The 24,788-nt window shown below is 38.3% G+C and overlaps 2 protein-coding genes across 7 annotated transcripts in view; both read left to right on the top strand.

Moving 5' to 3' along the window:
* The window catches only part of RBMS3 (RNA binding motif single stranded interacting protein 3), a gene marked incomplete at both ends in the record, with an annotated part of 717,356 nt that overhangs the window by 233,940 nt on the left and 458,628 nt on the right, over positions 1-24,788 (top strand). For all 6 annotated transcript variants that reach the window (XM_079713423.1, XM_079713428.1, XM_079713424.1 and 3 more), the window contains one exon: positions 4,939-4,997. In XM_079713423.1, coding sequence (XP_079569549.1) covers positions 4,939-4,997 — 59 coding nt within the window. The remainder of the gene's footprint in view (positions 1-4,938; positions 4,998-24,788) is intronic.
* LOC307059253 (DNA primase large subunit-like) lies at positions 9,233-10,737 on the top strand (the record flags this gene model as incomplete). Its single annotated transcript, XM_079713073.1, is given in 3 exon segments — positions 9,233-9,532; positions 9,725-10,559; positions 10,562-10,737. Coding segments are annotated over 3 exon segments (1,311 nt in total).

Genomic DNA, 24,788 nt, shown 5'->3' with positions numbered 1-24,788 from the left:
ATAAGAATAAATGTCAGAAAGAATTGATTATTTCTTTAAAAAATTAAATGTAAATATTTTATTGACAAGCTCAGGTAAGCGTATTTTTTAGAGTTGATAGGCAACACATGAATTATAAAACTCAGTTGTGAAAACTCAAAATGTAGTAAGTGGGTGGTTATTGTGCATTGGCTTCTGTTTGTGATCACAAAGTCCTCTTAGACTATAAAGACAATGTTATTTGGAACCGGGCTGTGTTTGGAGAATTTATGGGCACTCAGGATAGTTGGTGACTTTGTAGATATGACATGGAATTGTTTATTTTTATATAGAAAAGTGCCCTAGCAGTGCTGTCTTAGGTGCTTCTCATACTGGCTAGAGAAGGCACTGAGCCCAGATGGAAAGAATTATGGTTAAAAAAAAATGTGTTCATTTATTTGTTTCCCCCAAGAAGTTGAAACCCCCCCAGGAAGTTGACTGTGGGTGATATTTTATCTCTTCTAGCTTCAGGAAGTGAAAACATAGAAGAGAGAATTGGGGACCCTGCTGAGGTGTCTACTTCCAGGCATTGTTCAGTAATTGGGTCACATATTTTCCTCTAATATCAGATTTTGCTTTCCACTTGTGGGTGGCATAAAAAAAAAGAAAAAAAGCTTTCTGAACACTTAAGGTCTTGATCTAAACTCCAAAAAGGGGAAGAGTAAATAAATAATATAATGTAAGTTTAGGAATAATTTTACCTGAGAAATATTTTTTTTCTTTAGAATATAAAAAAAATATATCTTTAGTCAGTAGTTTTTACTCTACTTTGACAAGACATAAGAGAAATTTAATACAATTCTTCACAGGTACATTATATGGGTGGTTTTTGTCTTTATGGTGGTTTTAGGTCTTTTCAAAAAAGAAGTCTAAACTTGATTTACCTACATCAGTGGCTGACTTTGCAGGGCAGGGAGGATACAGCACCAGTCATGCAGAAAGTCCCTGTTTGTCATCATGAGAGTTCAGACATGAACTAGAACCAATGGCCCATTAAATACCTTCTCTTGTTGTTTAAAGCATATTCTAGCTTTGTGAAATAATTGTTAATGCAGAATCTTGTAACTGAGCCAAGGACTGAAATTCCTCTAACTCCAGCCAGAGTAGAGGCTGAATTAACAAGTTGTGTTCTATGGTTTTGTGATTCTGGACCATTGGAAAGTCTCGCCTAGAGAGTAATTAGATATAGGGAAGTCAAGAAACAGCATACTTTGCTTTTTGGCATGTGTGTGTGTGTGTGTGTGTGTGTGTGTGTGATTTTTCCATGTATAGTAGTATTGTAATACTTTCTAAATAATAAAATTATTTTTTTAGGAAAAATGTTGCTTGCTAAAATAGTCACAAATGTTTTCTACAAGAAAACATTTCACTTTTGTGGCTGTAAAAGACTGATAGTCATCTTTTCCATATACTGCATTTTATGAAGAAGAAATCCTTGTAACAGTGATACAGTAGGACAACATGGACACCATAGGTTAAGAGTCCCATTGTGAGACAGAATTCACTATGACATACAGTAATTTTCAATTTCCTCTTTAAGAGACAGAGCTAAATTTTAATTTAGAAGGTACTTATGGAAAAATTTCAGGAGTGGCTTTAGAAACAAAAGAAGAAGGAGTTTTGTCTTAAGGGTTTATGCGCCTAATGTGAGATGGTTATAAATGTTCTAAATTCTTTTTCTTCCTCTGGTTTTTACTTCTTCCATATTGTATTGATGGGTGCTTTGTGTGGGAAAAAAGGTTTCAGCAAATGTTCCCTTTTTTCTCCCTTTTTGTTTTCTTCTCTAAGTTCCATATAATTTTGCAAATGTTTACTTGTCTGAATAGTCCAAACCTAGCAAACATCACTGTAGTTAATGGGTACGTTTATAGGTACCTTTAAACATTGTCTACTGAACACACTGTTCAAATATATTATTGTACTGGTTATTTTCCTAAAAGAGAAACTCTTGGGATGAAATAGAGCTCTAAAGAGAGGCTGTATGTATGTCCTGGGGGTTGGGGAAGGTGGAAGGAGGAAGAATTTTGGGGAGAGTGGGCTTGTATATACAAGGTGTTAAAACCAGTTCAAAGAGCATTTGAAAAGCTAGATATCTGTAGGCAACTTATAAAGGAACATTAGGATAAGAATGTCGGTTTAGATACAAAACTAATTATTGTTGAACATGGCAATAAGCTGGAACTTTAGGGTTATCTTTTCCACTGGACAGAAATTATTTGCATCTCTGCTCAATAAAAATCTACAAGTTAAAAAAGAATGAGTCAACAAACAGTTTGTCATACTAAATAAACCATGAAAAGATTTGAACCTATGGGTAATTGTATGATTAAGTACAGTGAGAATATAGTTAATAAAATCCCAAACATTAAAAATAACAATATAAATGCAAATTATTCTTTTTGTTTTGTTTTGTTTTTGCGGTACGCGGGCCTCTCACCGCTGCGGCCTCTCCCGTCGCGGAGCACAGGCTCCGGACGCGCAGGCCCAGCGGCCATGGCTCACGGGCCCAGCCGCTCCGCGGCACGTGGGATCCCCCCAGACCGGGGCACGAACCCGTGTCCCCTGCATCGGCAGGCGGACTCTCAACCACTGCGCCACCAGGGAAGCCCGCAAATTATTCTTTTAGCAAATAACGTTACCTTCCAAGTTTCTTAGTGGAAGATTTTGACAGTCTAAGTAGTAGTGTTTTAAGCTGAGATTTGGGACAGAACCTTAACCCCCTTCCACTTCTTATCTACCTCAGAGAATGCCAAGGACTGGAGACAGTTTTATGTAGCAGATAACAGCAAAAAAGTGATTGTAAGAAAAGCTAATATTAAATGAGCACTTTCTCTATGCCAGCCAGTGTTATCAGCACTCTAGGTGAACCCCACAACCTTATGAGGTAGAGACTGTTATCATCATTTTATAGGTTTACAAGTAGATGTACACAATTTTAAATAAATATCATCTAAATCAATATAAAAATAGATTGATATCATTATAGATGGTGAAATGACACAAAGAGCACATAAGACTTAGTTAATCAAATATACCCTGGCTGAACTGAGATTCGAGCCATGGAAGTTTATTGCCACAGTATATTCTTTTAATGACTACATTGCGTTGCCCTGGAGATCAAATACGTGGATCCCCAAAGATGTGAAGGTTGATTGAGCAAGACGACTTGATATATGTAGCTTTTCTACTTTAGAGGCTGCATGCTATATTAGTTAAGCACTGCACCAAACTCAAAAATCCCATATTCAAGTCCCTACTGGAAGTTTCACAAATTATGTGATTTTGATCAAGTTAATGATCTTTTAGAACATACTTTCTTCATCTGCAAAATAGTAAGAGACACTTTCAACCCTAGCTCTCTTCGATTTCGTTTACTGTACGGTTATCATTGTAATGGTGCAGGAAGGGCAGGGGTACTAAAGATGCAAGTAGCTGAAGCGTCAGGTTTATGCTCCTGAAATCTTCCCAGTTCAGCTTTGGACAGCTCCAGCCCAGTTCAGCTGACTTAAGAAGGGTGGAGCTTATAGGTGGGAATCATCTCAGACTCCTTCCACTGATCTCATACAATTATTCCTGTTTCTATTGTGGCCTACCAATAGCTCAGCTCCTACTGGAATGATTTCCAAGGCTGTAGGTGATATTAGTATAATGATAGCTGTTCCATTGGGGAAAAAAAAAAGAGGCAAAGGCATTTCTAGCACTATGCTATTTTCAACACTAGAATTTTAATAAATGACCACTCCAAGAATTTAATGCTCCAAAGAATTAATGGTATAGTACAAGGTGATTACAAATGGAAAAGAAACATTGGTGGTAGGGAACCTAGTTCATTAATACACAGAATGTTTAATATTTATCCTATGTTCTTATACTTCCTTAGGAACATAGAATTAAAGGAAAACTTGCCAAATATTTTGTGACCATAGCTGAAATCTTGAACATAAGATGAGTTGTTAATAAACTTGGTATTTAAATTTGCATTATAACTTCTCCATGTTCTTATGTTGATCTAGAAGCATCTTTCATGGAATCCTAAAAAAGGACAGGGTCTTAGGACTTATCTTCTTCAGTCCTATCATTTATACCTCATAAATAGGCTCAACAAAATTATCTCATTCCCCATATTACCCATCTTTGAAAAAAAAAAAACCTAGACTAGGTCTTCTGCAAGAGATGATAAAATAATTAAAACATTTATGATGTAAATATATAGATATATTATGGTAGAAATTTTATTGTAGAGGAAGCACCATGGATAACCTATATCATTGATTCTTTACAGCAAACCTTTATTTAGCTTCTCCATGGTGTTAGGCATGGAGAATACAAAACTCAGTCCTTATCCTCAATTAACTTACAGTATAACTAATGCCTTTTTAGTAGCAAAAAAAAAAGTCCTATTTATCCTACAACCTGCTCGCAACATTTCAACTTAACCCTCTCCCAAGTCATGAAAAGTGATTGCTCCAATTCTCATTTTTACAAATGAGAAAATGGGCTTGGATAAGTCGTGCTGACTGCTCAGGGTTACAGCACTAGGTAAGTGCCCGAGCTAGACGCAGGCCCTGATCAGCCTGACTCCAAGGCCTGTGCATTTTTCCATGAATCCACAGAGTGTGATTTACTTTGATCACAATCACACACAATCCCCTCTTAGCCACCTATGACAGCCTGACGGGTTTATTTTCAAAGGCTCAACCCAGTGATTATGTAGGGAAGGAAGCCCATTCTCTAGTTATAAAGAGGAGCTGGTGAAAAGAGGTCATCCAGCTGTGAAATGGGGATTCAGAGCTTGTTTTCTTGGTTTATTCCTGCTCAATTGTGTGTGCACTGATGTTTATTACGGTGTTTTAAGTGTCTTCATTGGGCTACAATAACGTGGATTTTTTTCTTTTTTTCCTCTCTCTCTCTCTCTTTCAGGTATGGAAAAATCGTATCCACAAAGGCAATCCTTGACAAAAACACAAATCAATGCAAAGGTATGTGTCAGGGCCTTGATACCTGAGCTTGCGCCTGTGTGTTCCACTGATGGCTCCTCCTAGGCGAGGCCCAGGCACCAGCTGCACAACGATCCCAATGTACAGTATATGGCAACCTTTTTAAGCACGCCGAGGCTTTGATGAGTTGTATTTCTAGTAACATTGCTCATTAATTTTTTTTCATTAACAAACAAAATGAAAATCACAAATCAGAACAAGTATCAAATTGCTTCAGCATAAAACTAAATTACCTCCTAACAACTTTGGGTTGTCTGATTTGAATGATATCATCAGTGATGCAAATTGATTTCCTATATAAAAATGAGGAACTCTGGGGAAAACTTTCCCATGCAAAACACGTTCTCATTTATCTGTTGTTTAAAGCTTTAGCTACATTGGTTGATTAGGAATGAATTTACTGATGGGCCCATTGTGTCTCAGTTTCAGCTGTAAGCATCTCACGGGATCTCAGAATTTGTATCTTATCAAGGCTTCTTTTTTTTTCCTGGAAATGTTTCTGAAGTTATTTGACTATATCTGTGGCTCATGTTTTTTTCATGTCTGGGAATCCAGTACTCTTTTAAGGGCTGCATCCATTTATTTGTGAAATCTATATGGGCTCTCTTGCATGACTGAGTTCATGCTGGAAAATTGAAATCCTTTTTGTAACATGTGTCGTTTGTTGTTTCTCTAATCCAGTCATTTTTATAATACCAACATCAAGAAATATGGTAGAGCCAAGATCATTCTAAACACTGCCCCTATTTCATGTACAAATATAATGTGTGCACGTTTTTGGAACACTTATACACTGAGAGTATATCCTGGCTTAATTGGGTAATGGTCAGATTCAAATCAGCAATTAAAGAAAAAAACAACATTCCTTGTGTCCTGTAAACTCACAAATGCCCCAGGTATTTAGCTACTACAAGACAAAAATTAATAAGACATCATTTCTATCATCTAATATTTCAATTTCTAGTTGAAAAGGAAACCACCAAGAAAACCAAGAAACTAATCTTAATATATGTGTTAGGATCAGTATATCAGCCTAATATATGTGAGAGTGTAACAGTGATGTCTATAATACAGGGATCCACAAAATACTCTGGGAGGAGAATATGGAGATTCCCTTTTGGGAATGAAGTTTGTAAAGGCAAGGCAGAATGGATGGCCTTGGGAAAGGTTGGTGTTCAGGAGAAAGAATTTCAGAATGTAATTGAGCAGACCCATGTAACTAGAATAGAAAAAATGCCCAGGTAAGGATATCGGTAGAAAAAAGGAAGGGGCCAAGAGTTTGGAGGCATTTATAAAGTTATCCTGGACATTTTGAACTTAATTCTGTACACCACCCTCATATGTTTTTTTGAGCAGAAACGATATGATTCTACCTGTGTTTTAGAAAAGTTATTTTGCCAAAGTGGGTGAAACTGAGTTACAAGGGGGAAGAAACTGGAGGCAGAAAAAAAGCAATGCACAGTTGAAATCCATAGATCACAAGGAAAATGAGGAAAGTCCCTCAGGCACTGTTAGAAAAATGGAAAGGGGGTCACGTGAGTTTTCAAAGGTAGAATTAGATATTTTCTGTAAAGGTGAAAGGACGCTAGCAATGAAACCCACATGTTGAGCTGTCATTGTTGGGGAAGAGGGCTGTGTCACTGACTGAAGTAGGAAGTCCAGAAGTAGTAGTAGTGGGTTTTCGGGAGAGGTGGTGAGTTATGTATCGGACATCCTGAGCTAGAGGCCCTGGTGTAGCATCCCTGTGGGCAAGGGCAAGGCGGAGCTACAAGAAAGCTCAGAGCTACAATGATGACCATAACCAAGGGAGCAGATAATAACACTAAGGGTAACTTGTAGGGGAGGTGGTGGAGTGGGGTCCATCAGGGTAGGCAGCTGAAAACTGCACCTTGGAGGACATATATGAACAACATTGGGCCATGGCTGTGAGATATTCTTCACTCTCAGCCCGTGGGAAGCATGTGGTGTGTGAGAAGCCTTAGACTATTAATTCTGTCACTTCCAGACATGCCTGACCGATTCCCAAAGTTTGGGCTAAAAATATCTACAGGAGCAACCAGAGACAATTGAGGCACCCAACTCAGGCAGTCAGTAATATTGATTGAGCCCCAGTCATGAAGGCAGATGCTTCACAGACAAGCAAGCCCTTTGAACCTCAGTGGATCCCATGACTTGCCTGATCCTTGGAGTGGTCCATATGGAGGGACCCTCCATTAGAAAAAGGTTTGCTCGGGAATGCAAGTATCTCTTGTCACTGTACAGCACTGGTGAAACCAAAAGGGTCCATTGCTAACCTGGAAAAGCTGTATCTTAGACTATAATCATAAGGTTTGAAGAGGAAGGGGATGTAGCTGAAGCGGATTGTCAGAGTTTCCATAAGCAATTATCTCTTACAGTGGGGTGCTGATCTGGACAGATGTGGTGGGTATACTTACCTCAACCCCTAACACTCCTGTCCACATCTTCTTGTAACTGCTTATTTAATTTCCTCTCTCTCTCCAAAGAAACCTTTAGACTCAGTGAAGACAGGACCTGTGTAATCTAGAAAATGTATCTTCAGAGAAGGGAGTTGCAGGGGAATGCTTGACTGTCTATTGGAAATACTGGAAGAAAATATTAGAACATATCTCTGTTTTGATGTCAAGTTTCTGTGTGTTTTATAAGGTACCTGTTGGTATAGTTTTATAAATGCTCATGTTTTAAACACATAAATATATAAATATTGAGTTTGCTGCTCTAAGATATTTTTATTTATAATACTATGGATGTAAAAAGTAGTTTGGAGACTACTGGTCTCAAACGTAATAAGCACTGATAAATTTGGAAGGAGAAAGTGGAGGGAGGGAAGGAGGGAAGAAAGATAAGGAGAAATAAACAGAGGGAGGGACCACAGAACCCCCTCGGGGCATCATTGAAGGAAAGGCAGTTAAGGATGATTTTATGTGAGGCAGAGGGCTGTTAGACTTTTTGCCTTGAGGCTTATGTCAAAGAGGCAGGTGATCACACAGTCATTTCACACTAATAAAAGCCTCCAGTGGAATTTTCTGGCCTCAGCATTTGGAGTCTGTGGATGGCAGTGGTGACTGAATCGCACCTTTCACCAAGCACGTGGGGCGGGTACCCTAAAAGTAAGCCCCTGTGGTCAGAGAGGTACTACTGCCACTTCCATGTCTGGGGGAAAATACTACTTTAATGATACTTTAAGTCCTATTTAGAGTATTATTATTATTTTCTTCAGAAAAACGGCCCCTGAAATAGTTACAGGTAGAAACTCCATACAATTGGGAAGAGAGAGCAATTCCATTTATGGAAAGTTGTTTATAGTCATTGATGAGTGTGTGAGCATGTTGCTGAGGCTGGAAAGAGGGTCACTGTGAATTCAAGGAGCTGATGGGACCAGGCACCAGAGCAGCATTGAAGCATTGATTTAAATAGCCAAGAATTGGAGCAGGAGTAGTACTGGAAAAATGGACTGATGCAGAAGGTATTTGTGGGGAAATAGGAGGAATGATACCAGGATACTATAGACCATGGTGAAGATGAAGGTGCATTGGTTATAAAATGTTGTGAGGTGAGATTTACATTGGAGATTTTAGGTAGGAGGGAAGCCATATGGAGTTAGGAGCAAGGGGGACTCCCCACTTACACGTCCAGTGGGAGAAGGGATGGTAGGGGGAAAAACACACTTGGGAGGGCTACAAAGGCCCAGTGTCCCCAGAATAAATCAGTTAATGATTGGAAACATGCAAATGGAAGCAACTTGCAGTGATAGTTTATATCCACTCAGGATGCAAACGTAACATGTGGGCCTTCCAAGGCTGGTTACTGTGAAACTAATGCACCCCTTCTTCATTAGGACTATGCTAATTTGGTAGAGCCTTTTTTTTTTTTTTTTTCTTCCCCCGGTACGCGGGCCTCTCACTGTTGTGGCCTCTCCCGTTGCGGAGCACAGGCTCCGGATGCGCAGGCTCAGCGGCCATGGCTCACGGGCCCAGCCGTTCCGCGGCATGTGGGATCTTCCCAGACCGGGGCACGAACCCATGTGCCCTGCATCGGCAGGCGGACTCTCAACCACTGCGCCACCAGGGAAGCCCGGTAGAGCCTTTTAAAAGTCAATATGGGGTCCTGTACGAACTCTCCTCCCGCCCCCCCGCCCCGGGGAAAACGCTTGCCGGGGTTTGTCTGTTTTCACGCCTGGTGTGGCTGGAGGTAACAAGATGCAGTTTCTTGGAGGAAATCGGAGGAAACTGAGGTTGGCAGATGACCAGAGGAATGCTTGCTACCCACATAGCCTTCTGTTTTACTTGCAGCCGCCTTCTGGAAACATATCTTTGATAGAATTTGAAAACTTGGCTATCGATAGAGTTAAATTGCTAAAAGCAGTTAAGAATCTTGGTGTGAGCTATGTGAAAGGAACCGAGCAGTACCAGAGTAAGCTGGAGGCTGAGCTTCGGAAGCTTAAGTTTTCCTACAGAGAAAACTTGGAAGATGAATATGAACCCCGAAGAAGAGATCACGTTTCTCACTTTATTTTACACCTTGCTTACTGCCAGTCTGAAGAGCTTAGGCACTGGTTCATTCAACAAGAAATGAATCTCCTTCTATTTCAATTCAGTATTTTACCCAAGGACACAATTCAGAGTTTCTTAAAGGAGAGCCATTTGCAGTTTGAGGCTATAAGTGATGAAGAGAAGACTCTCTGAGAACAGGATATTGTGGCTTCATCACACAGTTTAGGTGGGGTTCAGTTGGAGTCAGTTTATAAGAGCCCTTTTGCTGATGCTCTGGATTTGTTCCGAGGAAGGAAAGTCTATTGGGAAAATGGCTTTGCTTATGTACAACTCAAGGACATTGTGGCGATCATCCTGAATGAATTTAGAACCAAACTGTCCAAGGTTTTGGCTTTAACAGCCAGGTCCTTGCCTGCTGTGCAGTCAGGTGAGAGACTCCAGCCTCTGCTCAGCCACCTCAGTCATTTGTACACTGGTCGAGACTACAGTACACAGGCAAATGTTGGGAAGGTTTCTTTAGATCAGATCGATTCGCTTTCTACCAAATCCTTCCCACCTTGCATAGATCAGCTACATAAAGCCCTGCGGGAAAATCACCATCTTCGTCATGGGGGCCTCATGCAGTACGGCCTCTTCCTGAAGGACATTGGCCTAACCTTGGAACAGGCATGGCAATTCTGGAAGCAGTCATTTATCAGAGGAAAGATGGATCCAGATAAATTTGATAAAGGCTACTCTTACAATATCCGTCATAGCTTTGGAAAGGAAGGCAAGAGGACAGACTACACACTTTACAGTTGCCTGAAGATTATCCTAACCAATCCACGAAGCCAAGGGGATTATCATGGGTGCCCTTTCTGGCACAGCGATCCGGAACTGCTGAGGCAGAAGATGCAAGCGTACAAGATCCCTCCCTCAGGGATCAACCAGATTTTGGATTTAGTAAAAGGGACACATTATCAGGTAGCCTGTCAGAAGTTCTTCAAGATGACACATAATGTAGATGATTGTGTCTTTTCTTTGAGTCATCCAAACAGTTCTTTTTTGAGAGCCAGCAGATCCTCAGTGGAGGTAAAGACATCAAGAAGGAATCCATCCAACCAGAAACGCCCCAACCCAAACCGAGTGTCCAGAGAAGCAAGGATGTGTCATCTGCTCTGGCCTCACTCATCTCCTCTCTGGAAATGGATCTGGAGGGACTAGAGGAGTGAACAATCCCTGGGCAGTTGGTAGCCCGTCTTCCTCACTGGCTTTTATTTCCTACTTTATGATTTTATCTTTTTCTTTTTTGCCTGCCATCTCCCTCCACCCGACCCCGCTTCATCCATCCACACATGCATGAGCTTCTCGGGAAGGCAGCCTTGCAGGTAAAAACAAAGACCTCAGGTATATTTTGCTTTGACAGAAGAGAAGAGGAAGAATTTCTTTTGAAATCTAACGCTTGAATGGTGTGATTTAAGTCCCATTTTAGGAGATAAAACAGCTTTCTGTCCCCTAGAAACAGTACAACTGAGAACAGCTTTTATTTTAACGCTTATCACTGTAATGTTGACCCAGGACTTTTCTGGACCATTTTTGTTAATAAATATCAAAATGTAAAAGAAAGAAAAAGTCAATATGAAAAGAGCAATCGGGAATGTACTATGATGCTACTAATTCTACTGAGAGATTTTATTCAGACATATTTTTAAAGTGTTTTATATGCTCACGCTTAGCACCACTTTATTCTCTATATGGGTACCACCGTTATACAGCCATTACCATGATAGTCGAGAGGACTAAACTACGACAAACCATGGAATTGTTTATTAGAGGAAGTTCAGTGAGTATGGAAGAATATAAAATCATGTGTACCATAAACATGGAGCTATGGAAATATTTGACAGTCAGTAGTGCTCATGGTTATGTCTGTGGGTGGCCAGGATGCTTGGTGCAAACACTGCCTTTCCACTTCATAGATGTGTGACCTGTGGTCAATCCCTTAACTTTGCTGGGTGCCTCAGTTTCCCCATCTATAAAATGATAATAATAATAGGGCCTGACTTGATAATTAAATGAGTTAATACATAGGTAATGCTCAACAATACCTTGTGCTGACTGTATAAAATGGCAGTACTAAGCAAGGAAAATCTTTGTGTTAAGGTGATAGATTATTATTAACTTCACATTTCTCCAAACATGTGATATTGTCTTTTCTAGGAAAAAAAAAGGCAAAAACAGCTCTTGGAAAAACTAAAGTGGTTTCAATTATATTTATATTTTGGTTGTTCTTTCTGTTAAACCTTAGTAGCACCTGCCTATGTTTCTTTGTTTTTGTAAATTAATGTTAGCTGAAAATAGCAATGAATTAAGAGAGAATGTTACCCTTTGCTTCTTTAACGAAAAGGTAGAAGAGAGTTCTTCTTGACCATTGCTTTCTTAAGGAGGGAAATGGAAATGGAAATGGTGTCTGAGATGGCTTTTTTAAACAAAATCACTAAGGGCATTGAGCCTGTCATTAAAGAATGAAAATTGGATTCGGTCTTCTTGGAGACACTTGCTTTTCAATCATTTGCAGTGTGGCCTCTGGACTAAGGCTATGCAACTGAAACCAAATATTATGGAGACGGGATTTATTGATTTTGTTTTTAGAGACATGATATGAGTTCAGTTTTTCATGAGCTGTTGCAAGTGAGGTATGAGAAAGTACATGCACTAGTCTCCTTAGAGGTGAAAAGAAACGGCATCAGAATTAACCCAACCCTGGACACTTCCTGGGTCTTAGCATCTGAAGGAAAGGCTTTTGTTCCCTCCTGCACCCCACCCCACCCCCAGGCCTCTAAGTCTGTATGGTAGGCAGGCCCGCATAAACACACTCACTCTCTATTCCGGAAGGGGTCGTGGGGAGCTCTTTCAACATAACCTCTCGTTTTCAGGATTGTTCTTTCTTGGGTGGTGGCTGCGGCAGCTTTCATTCTGTATAATACGGCAACATAAAACAAAACAGTCACCAGCAGGCCCAAATGACCAGAAATTGCTGAACAAAGCAGGCCGCAGCTCCAGATGGAGGGTAATGAAAAACAGATCGCAGTTCATTCAGCCACTCAAACACCAGGACCCAGTAAGAGCTATTGTACAAGTCACAGAGATTTGCACTGCTTTGTTTTTGTTGTTTTGTTTTTCCCCATGTGTTTTCCTCCTGGGTCCAGTGTATTTGCTAATTTTAAAAAGTCAGGGGAAATGAAATGAAAGAAGCCATTGAAAACAAGGTGTAAATCTTCGTTGAACTGACTTGTCTCTGCCTTTTCCTGCTTTTTAAGTTTGGCTTCCTCTGTACCACCTCCCACCCCCGCCAGCCATTTTTTTTCTGACAGGCTATGAGTTTAGAGCAGAGGGAATGAGTAATGGATATTCCATAGAAAGTTTCCATGCTTAACAGCCAAAGGATATAAGAGCCATTAGAGTGTGCCAAGCATACCGACTTCTAAGATCTTGAAATACTCCCTTCTTGCCTTTGTTGTCACAGGCTGCTTGAATTATATTTATGGAAGATTATGTTGCCCTTACCATTTCATTGGACCCCTAAAACCAAAGTTGAAGACAAGGATCCAAAAGTTCTGAGATCATCCATGAAGGGTATCATTAATTCTTTATTAAATGAAACCATAAATTGTTATTCTTCTCTAAGAGAAATAATTCTGCATACTAGATTCATTTCTATAGAGAGGGATAGAACCCACCTAGATTGTTTCACGGAGGGGTGTGAATGAATCCATTTAGCAGTTCTAGATTCATGGCCCTGTTATATGCTTTTTAAAAGTATTTCTGGATAACTAAGTAGGAGGCAGTATACTTAGACAAATTTGGAATTAATCCATTTTATTTATTTTTTAATTTTCTCCTTTAGTCACTAACCGGGCGTATTTAAATAGCAAGTGAGGAAAGTGCAGATTTCTGTATTAAATTCCATGAACCTGGAGGGAGGGATGGATACTCTAGTTTGTCATATTTTTCTGTAGTCTTTGCAGGGTATGCAGTAGCCCCTACCTACAGACCGATCCTAGTAAGTGACACTGACATGCACCCGGGCAGAACGTGTGTGTAAGTAGAACCATTTGGTTTCCAGAAAATAGCATACCTACCCGGGCCTAGTCCACAAGGAAACTAAGCAAGTAAAGGAAGAAACTAAACACCATGAAAAGCCTCTTTTCAATACCTGTTATTTCCCCAAAACAGTGAAAACTAAAATAAATATTCTGTGAAATTTATGAGTCTGAGGAATTACATTTTGAGAGGAATAGGCTCCTCCTCCAGCTGGGCTCACAGCCTCTAGAGCAAGGAGCCCAAGATGCAACGAGACTTGAAAAACACATTTATTTAATTTTCAAATACTGGAATTAGGTTACCAAAAAAAAAAGATGAAAACAGTTCTGTTTAGACAACTAAATTTCCCATTTCCCTTTGCGGTATGAAGTGTGTGATTTTTCCCTGAACTTTTGTGAATTTTTCTCTAATCTGGTACAGTATTAATTTTGCACCTAGGCACAGGTGATCAATATATAAACATATATTCACTTCCTTTGGTACTGATACTGAGTTTTGTTTTCATTTCAGAAACAGTTAGTTTGTGTAGGAACTTTGGTAACTTCAGTCAGAATTGTCCTGTAGGTACCTTTTACAAGAAATTTTCATCCTGGGCCTCTTTTGAGAAAACTCCAGTGTTTATAGTCTTATAGCCAGAGTTAGGAAAGAACACTTACTTTGAAGGTAAATGGTCGCCATGTGTTGTCTCCAACTCAGCCATACAACTGCAGCTAAAGACACTTCTCCTGTCAAGGATAATCCTTTCGAAACTGTTTTTCTCAGTTCAGTATATTCAGTATTTTAGAGGGTTCTTTTATGAAGATGATGATGATGATGCGATGGTGCTGAGTTAACTTTGAGAAGGCTTTGAGATAAATGTAAAACAAAATATCTACTCATGTTTTGGGAGTCATACAACTGCACATTTTTCCTCAAGAGTGTCTTATAGCTCTATATTTGCTCAGTATTTGCTTGTAATCACTGTGAATATACACATTAGGTGAAAGTAAAACTCTCCACCAACACTAAATTTAATAGGTAACAGTACTTTTTTTTTTAAGTTTTTTTTTTTTTTTGATGTGGACCATTTTTAAAGTCTTTATTGAATTTGTTACAATATTGCTTTTGTTTTATGTTTTAGTTTTTTGGCTGCGATGCATGTTGGCTCTTAGCTCCCCGACCAGGGATTGAACCTGCACCCCCTGCATTGGAAGGTGAAGTCTTAACCACTGGACCACCAGGGAAGTCCCAACATTGCTGTTTTAAAGCATAAATGTATATTTGACATCATTTAATACTATAACCAATCTCCCTAGCTCTTTTGCATGTGAAGAGATTATTTTATTGGAAAAAAATATAAATAATTTGTGTGGAGTTTAAAATCATTTAAAAATAAAATGGTAGCCTAAATGTGAAAAGAATTTGAAAAATAGGGGACTTCCCTGGCAGTCCAGTGGTTAAGACTTTGCCTTCCAATGCAGGGGGTGCGGGTTTAATCCCTGGTCAGGGAACTAAGATCCCACATGCCTCATGGCCAAAAAAACCAAAACATAGAACAGAAGAAATGTTGTAACAAATTCAATAAAGACTTTAAAAATGGTCCACATCCCAAAAAATCTAAAGAAAAAGAATTTGAAAAAGAATAGATACATGTATATGTATAACTGAGTCACTTTGCTGTACACCTGAAACTAACACAGCATTGTTAATCAACTATACTCCAATATAAAATAAAAATTAAAAAATAAAATGGTAGAGTTATATTGCTGTCAGCCATAATCTGAATGTGACTTTTGCTAACGCATGTCTTCTAACTTCACAGAAATCCTTTTGTCCAGATATCCTGTTTGTTCTCCTGCTCCTGTCCTTCAACTCCCTATGTTTAGAGTTTGTTAAAATATATAAAAAATGCTCACTCTTCTTACCTCTGCTAGTCTGTTAATGATTTCTTCCAGAATTCACCTTCCCAAGAAGTCCTCAGTAGACTCTCCTCATCCTATTTACACACTTTACAACACCACCTCCTCTGAGTGTCATCTGGGAGCAAAGATCTTACACCCCCTTATCTCTTGGGCTTTTGTGATTAGTGTGTGTCTTCATCTAGATTATAAACTCCTCAGGCTTCTCATGGACCTTATTTTCTACTGCCAAAGTGTTGAGGAAACAGGACGGTTCAGAGGGGTCTTAGATTCCACGGGCTTTATCTTTCTCTCTGGGAGCCTTTGATGTCACATCAGGAGAAAGATCAAACATGGCTGGGTATATGTTCCAAAGGCCTGTAAAATCACCGAGGATACCAGAGACATAGCATACATACATTTCCCAGTTATTCTTTAAAGGTAAGCACTTATAACTTTATTAGTGTTAGAGAATATTTATTAGTGTGTAATTATCCCTTTGACGTGTTTGAAGTTATCTATCTTCATTCATCAATGCTTTCATAAATATGTGGGAAATCCAATATATATAGCAATATTTCTTTTAAATAATATATGAACTGTAATGACATAGAATGGATAAATATTATATCTGTGTGTGTCCAATTTACTAAAATTCATGTAAACTTGCAATACCATGTAAAGTCCTTTCAAATATAGGACTTCAAAAACATATAGATTCCCCCCCACCCCAAATAACCCTCTTAGTCCTTCAAGGAGTTTTCAGATGAAGTCTACACTGAGACAATTTCTAAGTAATAATCTTAGTTTTCTTGGACAAGTTACATAATGTCTCTAAACATCTGTTTCCTTAACTGTCAAATGAGGTTATTTATACCTACAATGAAAAAAGTATTTTCAAAATTACACGGAACCCTGTTTGTAATGTGTCTGGCACATCTGTCAGGTAAATTTTTCTGTGGTCTTGCACTTGGATTTCTTCTTGTAGGAACCATCTTGTCTAGAGCACCATTATATCTTACACAATTTAATGCAGTTATGAGTACTTTTGAAGTGTTCAAGGAATGTGTATTTCATGAATTGACATGTGTTTATTGAGACTGGCTTTGTTTTTTATTTAATTTAATTTATTTACTTATTTTATTGAAGTATAGTTGATTTACAATATTGTATTAATTTCTGCTGTACAGCAAAATGACTCAGTTATAAACATATATACATTCTTTTTTATATTCTTTTCCATTATGGTTTATCCTAGGATATTGAATTTAGTTTCCTATGCTATACAGTAGGACCTTGTTGTTTATTCATGAGACTGGCTTTGTTAATAGCAAAAAGTATTTAAAGGACTTTTTTTCATACGTTTTTGTGTTGGCTATACGATAGCCCTCAGGATTTTTCAAGGCCTATAAACTTGATGTCTTTGAAGAAAAGTGCATTCCATCACAGTGGCAGGTGGTGGAATTCATTCTGAGTTGGGTAGGTTCTGAAAGAAAAAAAAAGTGCTCCTTTGTTCACCCTTTGTCGTGATGTTCACTCCATAACATTGTTTTACAAGTTCAAAGGTAAAAGGGAAAAAAGCCTAAAGATTCTTGCTTCCTTAGCTTTGAAACCATAGTAAAAGCATATTTTGTTTAAGGGATGGTGAAAAGTCATATGATTTGATGCTTGTTCTTATTGACTTATTGGTTATTCATGCTGCTCTTAAAATAGCTATTTTTCCTTTCCTTTAGTTAAGAAATGAGAACTCTGGACTATGAAAGAGAAAAACTCATGCACATGACTGAAAAAAAAAAAACCCAAACTATAAAAACCAAAATTGAATTTGAAGGATGAATGTATCATTTGTTATAATTGTAAGTGGCTGTAAGTGGGCTCACATGTCTATTTATCCATAAAATATTAGTGATATAAGGTCTCTATTTCATATGATCATTTTAAAAACCAGCTTGGTTTCCCCATTGTGTTGTGAAATAAGAGAAAATAGCAAGGTTCACATTTAATTTGTACTACTTCTCTTAAAAGGTCAGTTTATTTTAATTACTAGGCATCTGAATAGACCTATTGGTCATTAAGCTGACATCAGCCCTGAGTTGGAAGAAACCTGTATTCATGGAGCATCTTTGGGACACCTTCTCTGTGCCGCTTTTAAAGATATAGTTTCTCTCAAGAAGAGATAATAAACCGCTTAAGCTGCAGATATAACAGCTTTTCACATCCTTGGGGCTTGTCCACTCTGGGAAAAGCAGGAGCTGAAACAAAAGATTTTAGGGAAGCAAATGCTCAAAAACACACTAGGCTTTGGGCTTAAAGGTGATGTGAAAAATAACCATGTTTGAGATTGTACTAAATGAAACCAAGTGGCAAAATTCCATGAGACATGGACTACAAGGCATTGGAGTTTATGTCTTTGGAGTACTTTTATTATAATAGATAATTAAAGTGAAAATTGTAGCTTTTTATTGAAGAGTGAAAGAAAAGAAATTTTTTTCTTAAAAAAGAGAATTATGTGAGGTAGAATTTAGAAGCTCATTAAAAAATACTGTTAAAAAACTGTGATTAAAGAGTTTCTCAAAGGTTCTCATGAGATATTTTTGAGTAACAAGGGGTTAAAAATCAGAAAATCTCTGATTTCATATATACAATATAAATAAATTAGGGCTAATACTACATTTTTCATAGAGAAGCAGGTGATGAAACAGAATAATTTGAGTAGGGGAAAACTTAAAATTTTGCTTTTTAAATAAAAATTGCATGTGTTTAAGGTGGACAGCATGGTGATTTGATACACATGTAGGCAGCGAAATGATTACTGTAGTCAAGCTAATTAACATGTTACCTCACAGAGTTACCATTTGTGTGTGTGTGTGTGTGTGTTTGTGTGTGTGTGTGATGAGGGTGCCTGAAATCCACTCTTTTAGCACATTTCCTGGATTCAGTTCTGCAGTATAAACTATACTCACCATGCTGCCCATTAGATCGCTAGACATGGTCAACCTACGTAGCAGCAATTTTGTACCCTTAGACCAGCATCTCCCCATTTCCCCCCACCTTTCTACTCTCTGCTCTTGTATATTTGATTTTTTAAGTTCCACATATAAGTGAGCTTATATGTATTTGTCTTTCTGTGTCTGACATTTCCTTTAGCATAATGTTCTCCATATTCATCTATGTTGTTGCAAATGGCAGGATCTCCTTTTTTAAGGCTGAATATTATTCCATTGTATATATATGTACATATATATACACCACATTTTCCTTATTCATTTGTTGACAGACACTTAGGTTGTTTACATGTCTTGGCTATTGTGAATAATACTGCAGTGAACAAGGGGTTGCAGGTAACTCTTTGAGGTACTGATTTTTTTTCCTTCAGATGAATACCCAAAAGAGGTACTGCTGAATCATATGGTAGTTATATTTTTAGGTTTTTGAGAAACCTTCATACTGTTTTCCCACAGTGGCTGCACCAATTTGCATTCCCACCAGCAGTGCACTAGGGATCCCTTTTTTCTACATCCTTGCCAACATTTCATATCTTTTTGATAATAGTTGTCCTAACAGGTATGAGGTGATACCTCATTGTGGTTTTGGTTTGCATTTTCCTGATGATTAGTGTTGTTGAGCATCTTTTCATTATCTTTGGCCATTTGTGTATCTTCTTTGGGAAAATATTATTCATATCCTTTGGTCCTTCACCCATTTGTTATTAGGGTTGTTTTTGTTTGTTTGCTATTGAGTTGTATGAGTACCTTATATAATTGGGATATTAACCAACTTTATCAGACATATGGTTTGCAAATACTTTCTGCCAACTAAAGGAAAACTTAACAAACCAAAGATTCCTATATGAAAAGCGGAATTTCCTTAGTGTTACTCAATTTTAACCATTGTTTTAAACAAATGAGAATAACTCCAAGTGAAATATGTATGTACACATATAACTTTTATATGTATTAATATATTTATTAATATATTTATTATACATATTATGATATATGTATGTTAGAGTGTGTGTGTGTGTGTGTGTGTGTGTGTGTGTGTGTGTAAGACAGGGAAAAATATTTATGAGACACTTGTATCCTAAGAGAGTTTTAAAAATCATTCTATAAAGATTTACATCAAAGTTTGTTGTAGTTTAGTAGAACATAATTTTCTGAAAAGAAGCTTGAAGCGAAATCCTCACCATTCTTTGTAACTAAGCATCTGCTGTGTTACATAAACCAAACAAGTCCAGGGGAAGTTGTTATGCCTTAGATAGTGATCAGGTGCTTTGCGATTTTCTTCTATTGTGAGAAGATAATATGACAAGTTATAAGGTATTAACATTGCTTATACAATGATCAAAAAGCTTGATCAAGCATTGATACAATGTGTATATGTTACGGTTAGGGTGAAATCTGTGTAAAAATTTAACATTTCTACTTGCATCATTGTATTTCCACCTATTATGTCCTATTAACATAAACTGTTAATGCAAATAACACATCCTATTATGTTGTCCAAGTCAGCCTATCTTTCCTCTCTCTATGTCTTTTTAAAGTTACTAGTCTGGAGCCAGTCCTTTGGCTCTGCTTCTTGTTAGGGAAATTACTTTTTTAAATTATATGAAGTATAACTTTCCAGATAAGACAGTTCCAATTTATAAGTGACCTTCTGTGGAAAATCAAAAGCCCGTATTGTCCATGCATGGGTGAAAACATCAGCCATGATGGCAAACTGAAGGGTAGTTGGTCTGTGTGGTGAGGAAGACAGATGGTTTCTCTATGAACCCACGGTCTCTTGTAGTGTCAAGGGCTATCAGACCTATCAGCATTCACCAACATTTTTATCTTGTGTATCCCATCTGAATTCCGTTAAGGGTAGGAAGTAAAGTCTTCAACCTATTTCCCACCAACCAATCAATGAGTAAACCAAATAAAACAGACTAAAGGACTAAGACAGAAAAAAAAGAGGAAGTGAAAAGTGAATCCCAGTGACAAGGGTCAGGAATGGCATCTTTGATTTGTTTGTCCAGGAAGGAAACCCTGCTTTACAGAGTGAGCTGGCGCATGAGTTGATGATGCCCTGTGGGATCCTCAGAAGTACGGTAAACAGTGGCTATGGGGCAGGAGATGTATTTGTACTAATACGCTGTGCAACTCAGCCTTGGTCAAATAGTTGTTCAGCATCCTGGAGTCTACAAATCTCTTAGAACATTCCTGTAAGTCATCAACAGGGCAAATCTGTCTAGTGAAGGATTGTTGTTTAGCTCCAATACTGCTTAAAAGTATTTAGATGTGAATACTTTTTAGTGGTGCCTAAACCACTCTGCTGTTTTCATAAAAGCAGCCCACTTCACTCACTTGTGTACCTGCTTGGCCCCAGAAGGCACGCATGGCTTCAATTTTTAATAGCTTGTTGAGTGGATATCAAGTAACTCAGAATTATTATTATCTCCGTTTTACTGCAGAGGAAATGAACCTGGAGATGGTGGACAACTTGTCGACCACTATTGCCAGCATCCGGTCATAGTCTGTCAAATCTTTGCTCCCCATTATTTGCAATTCCTCCCTCAAAATAATCCCCATAAGTAAGACTAGCAGGACAGATCCTGGATGGTAGTAATGACAAGCAGATGCAAGCACAGTGTTTTAAGTTTGCGTGAGGCGAACAGTTTGAAAGAAACACGCCGTGGTTCTCACCCGCCCCCTTGCATCCCATTACAACAGTATTGATGGGGATTATAGCTCTGTTATGTCACCTAATATAGATGTAAAAGAACCTGCAGGTTGTGCCTTGAAAGCATAGTACCTTTTGAAAATATTTTGATCATTTTGTTTCATTTAGAGCTATTTTCTTTTTTTAAATATATTTTGGGAACCATTTTCTGTTCACTTCAATTTTGCACTTAAGTGATATTGACCAACGTCTAGCCTTTCATCTGTGTTGACTTCAATGCGAGTAGCAGTTTAATCAATTTTAAGTGGGGAAATATCACAGAATTATGGATGGTGGTAGGCAGGCACAGTGCTGTTGATAATTTCTTTTACTCTCAGGATTCAGAATGAGGCATGTGCTTCCTTAAAGGGCCCATGTGGTAGAGTTTCACAGCAAACATTCTCTTTCATCTTGTTTAAGTTCTGTTTGGCTGGCCTTCCATGTTTGCTCGCGGGGATAAGGTTAAGACCTCTGAAGAGGCCACTCCATCCCAATTACTTACTCAGCCTTCCTTCTTTTCTTTAAATAGCTTTCACTTAGTTGTAGAGAGTGTTTTGGTGTCATTATCTCTTTGATGGATGAACCCAGGGATAAACAACTATTTTCTATTTGGATTCTAAAGGTACGATCAAGTTTAATCAAAAAGACTATTAATATTTTGAATGTATCCATGAATCAACTCTTGCAGCAAAATACCCAAATGCCTGCTCACGTCAGTCTTTCCTTTTTCAAGCTGGTTTTTCTCCAAAGATTCTTCCCCCATCCACATAGTTTCCTATTGTCTTAAGTTGCCTTCAAGTCTCCACCTCTACCCAGAAGCTGCCTCGTCTTGAGCATCGCCCAGCTTTGACAACTCTTCTGATACGTGCTTTTAACCTCACTTTAGAATCCCCTGCCCAAATTTGAGTCTGAATTTTTATGTTTGGATTGTAACTCTGTTTCTTTCTGGTCTAGTCCTTGAGGGTTACATGTCTCAGGCCTGACATTCTCCTTCCAGTTGCTGACTTTATAACTAGATCCTGCTTACTGGAACTGTTGAGAGAATTATTTCACTTCTCTAACACCATCATCTGTACTTAGTCTGTTTTTGCTGCTGGGATTTTTTGCAGGAAGGGTAGCCCTTTCCTATTTGTAACCAAAATTAAATCATTCTGAGGCAGGGCATGAATGTGTTTTGTGGGGTTTCTTGTCAAGCTGAAGATTGTTATAATAGGCAAACAGGAAGTCCTCATGCACTGGAAACTATAACATCCTACCTTAGCGTGGCATCTGTGTTCTTCCATAATAACCAGTCAGCTTGGACATCGCCAGAGCTCCTTGAATTTTTTGGATGATGGGAGAAAATGGAAAAGCTTTCTCATTTGGATTTAACTCAAGAATTAAAGCATTGCCTGAAGCTCTGTGCTGCCAGTGGTTTTATTCAGGCTTTGTTCTCTGAACAATTTGTAGATAGATGGTTGTGTTCTGAATTCCCAGCCCTCATTAGCTAACTGCACACATGTGGAAACACAGAGGCTGTGACCTTCAGATCCACTCCGGAAATACAAACGTGGCCTCTAAGTTTAGAGAGGAAATGCTTCCCTCTCTCTAGCCAGGAACTGGGACTGATGCTCTGCCCAGGTCACATAGACGTCTGAGCTGTCCCAGCCAGCAGGGAAAAAAATGACCTCCCGGGTAATATGTGCGTCATTACGACTTGACCATGTCCTTGATCCAGTGGACGGTAGCTCACTTAAAGCGCGTAGACCTGTAGGACTCTTTTAAGTCATAAAACATGGACCCAAACAAAGTGGAAATGACTGATAATTGGTGAAATTATTGATAATTTATCTGTGAAAAGTTAACCAAGAAAAAAAATTAATTTAAAGGGGCCATAGAGATGTCTTATTTTTATCAGCCTTGTTTAAAAGCAGAAGTTGTTTGTTTTATTCTTTGATGGCTACATTTCAAGAGTCACTAAACTTTCCAACCCTTTCAGCAAAATAAACTCAGTCTTGTCATTTTTTCCTAAAGATGTAATCTTTGCATTGTATTACTGAAAATTTGGAAATAATCTAAATATGCAAAAATGGAGAATGACTAAACTCTGGTTAAAGCAATGGAGTATTTTACAACCATTTAAAAAGATAATTTTTAAGACTTTGAGGCCGCATGGGAAACTAGCTGTAGTATGACGTAAAGTGGGAAAAAGAAAAATAGAAAAGTCTCTGTATGCTCTGCTAATAACTAGGTCAAAAGATGATGCATGGTGATTATTGAAGATAGTTTTGCTTGGTAGGTGTAAGTATTGGTTGACATTTATGTCTTCTCTGAATTGTGAATTCTTTGAGGGAGGGATCACATTTTCCTATATCTGCAAAACCAAGACCTAGCATATAATAAGGGCTAATCAGTATTTCTCAGTTAATCCATTAAAGGATAGCCAGGGAAAGCAAATTATAAAATTGTATCTAAAATCTGAATATAATTCTGTAAAAATAATACTTCAAAAGGCTAAGAACTTGAAGATATCATGGAGCAGTGATTACAAGGATTCTCTGTATAGTGACATATTGATTTTCAAATCTCCATTTTATATGTATGTATATATATATATATATTTTTTAATGTGCTATCTAGAAAAAAAACAATGAGTCGACTAGTGTCAGCATAACTTAACAGTATTGAAATGCCACAAGAAGAAAACGTTCATTTATTCGATAATGAGAGTTTAAAGATATGCATCTTCATTAAAATTCAGTTATATGTGTACATTTTTGAATCTCTGTCATTTGAATGAGATGTCATAAATGAAAAACTTCTAACTACTTATCGTAGAATACACAGCCTTTCATGGTCTGGACTGTACTCTCTAACATTAGGGCTACTGCACTTTTTGTAAAATGTGAGTCCTGCCAAGCTCTGGGACTGGGGAGCACTCACATGGTAATTCCCATGAACAGCCCTACTGGTGTAATGAGCAACTTAGGCGGCCATACTGATGACCCTGATCAGTTCTTATCTCTTACCATGTATCTAATCATCCCCAACTACTAACACGCCATATGTAAAGGCACTTTGGTGCCTATTCCCTTTGCTTGGAACAATCATTATACCTCTTATTTAATAATAAAGTCTTGTATTTATTGAACACTTACTATGTACAGAAATTATACTGAGAGCTTTATATACATGATGGCAGTGTTTTTCAAATTGTTATAATTATTACCTCTATCTTATAGGTGTGAGAGACAAGGAACTTGCCCACGTCTCCACAACCACGAAATAGCAGATGTGGGATGTAAATTCAGGGCTGCTTTGTTCTAAAGCCCAACCATTTAATCTCTCACATCCCTCTCCTGTGCTGCCTGTGCTCTTCCTTGACTTGGGTGACTCAGCTGATAAGAACCAAGTCTTCAAAGCTTTCTTTCTCCCTCCACCCATGCCCGAGCCAACCTAGACACCCTTCCTCTGTCTCCGTTAATAAAGCTCTTTGTTTTCCCAAAAGTCTCCCCAGCACTTAGAAAACTGGATATAATCAGTGATTTTTTTTTTGTACCTCTTACATGATGGGCTTATCATGGGCAAGTATTTTACACTTATTCAGGAAAAAAAAAAAAAAA

The sequence above is a fragment of the Hyperoodon ampullatus genome (genome assembly GCF_949752795.1).
Source record: "Hyperoodon ampullatus genome assembly, chromosome: 10".
NCBI classification, from domain to species: Eukaryota; Metazoa; Chordata; class Mammalia; order Artiodactyla; family Ziphiidae; genus Hyperoodon; species Hyperoodon ampullatus.
Note: the sequence above shows the minus strand (reverse complement) of the source record. Positions and strands in the feature narration are given on the sequence as shown.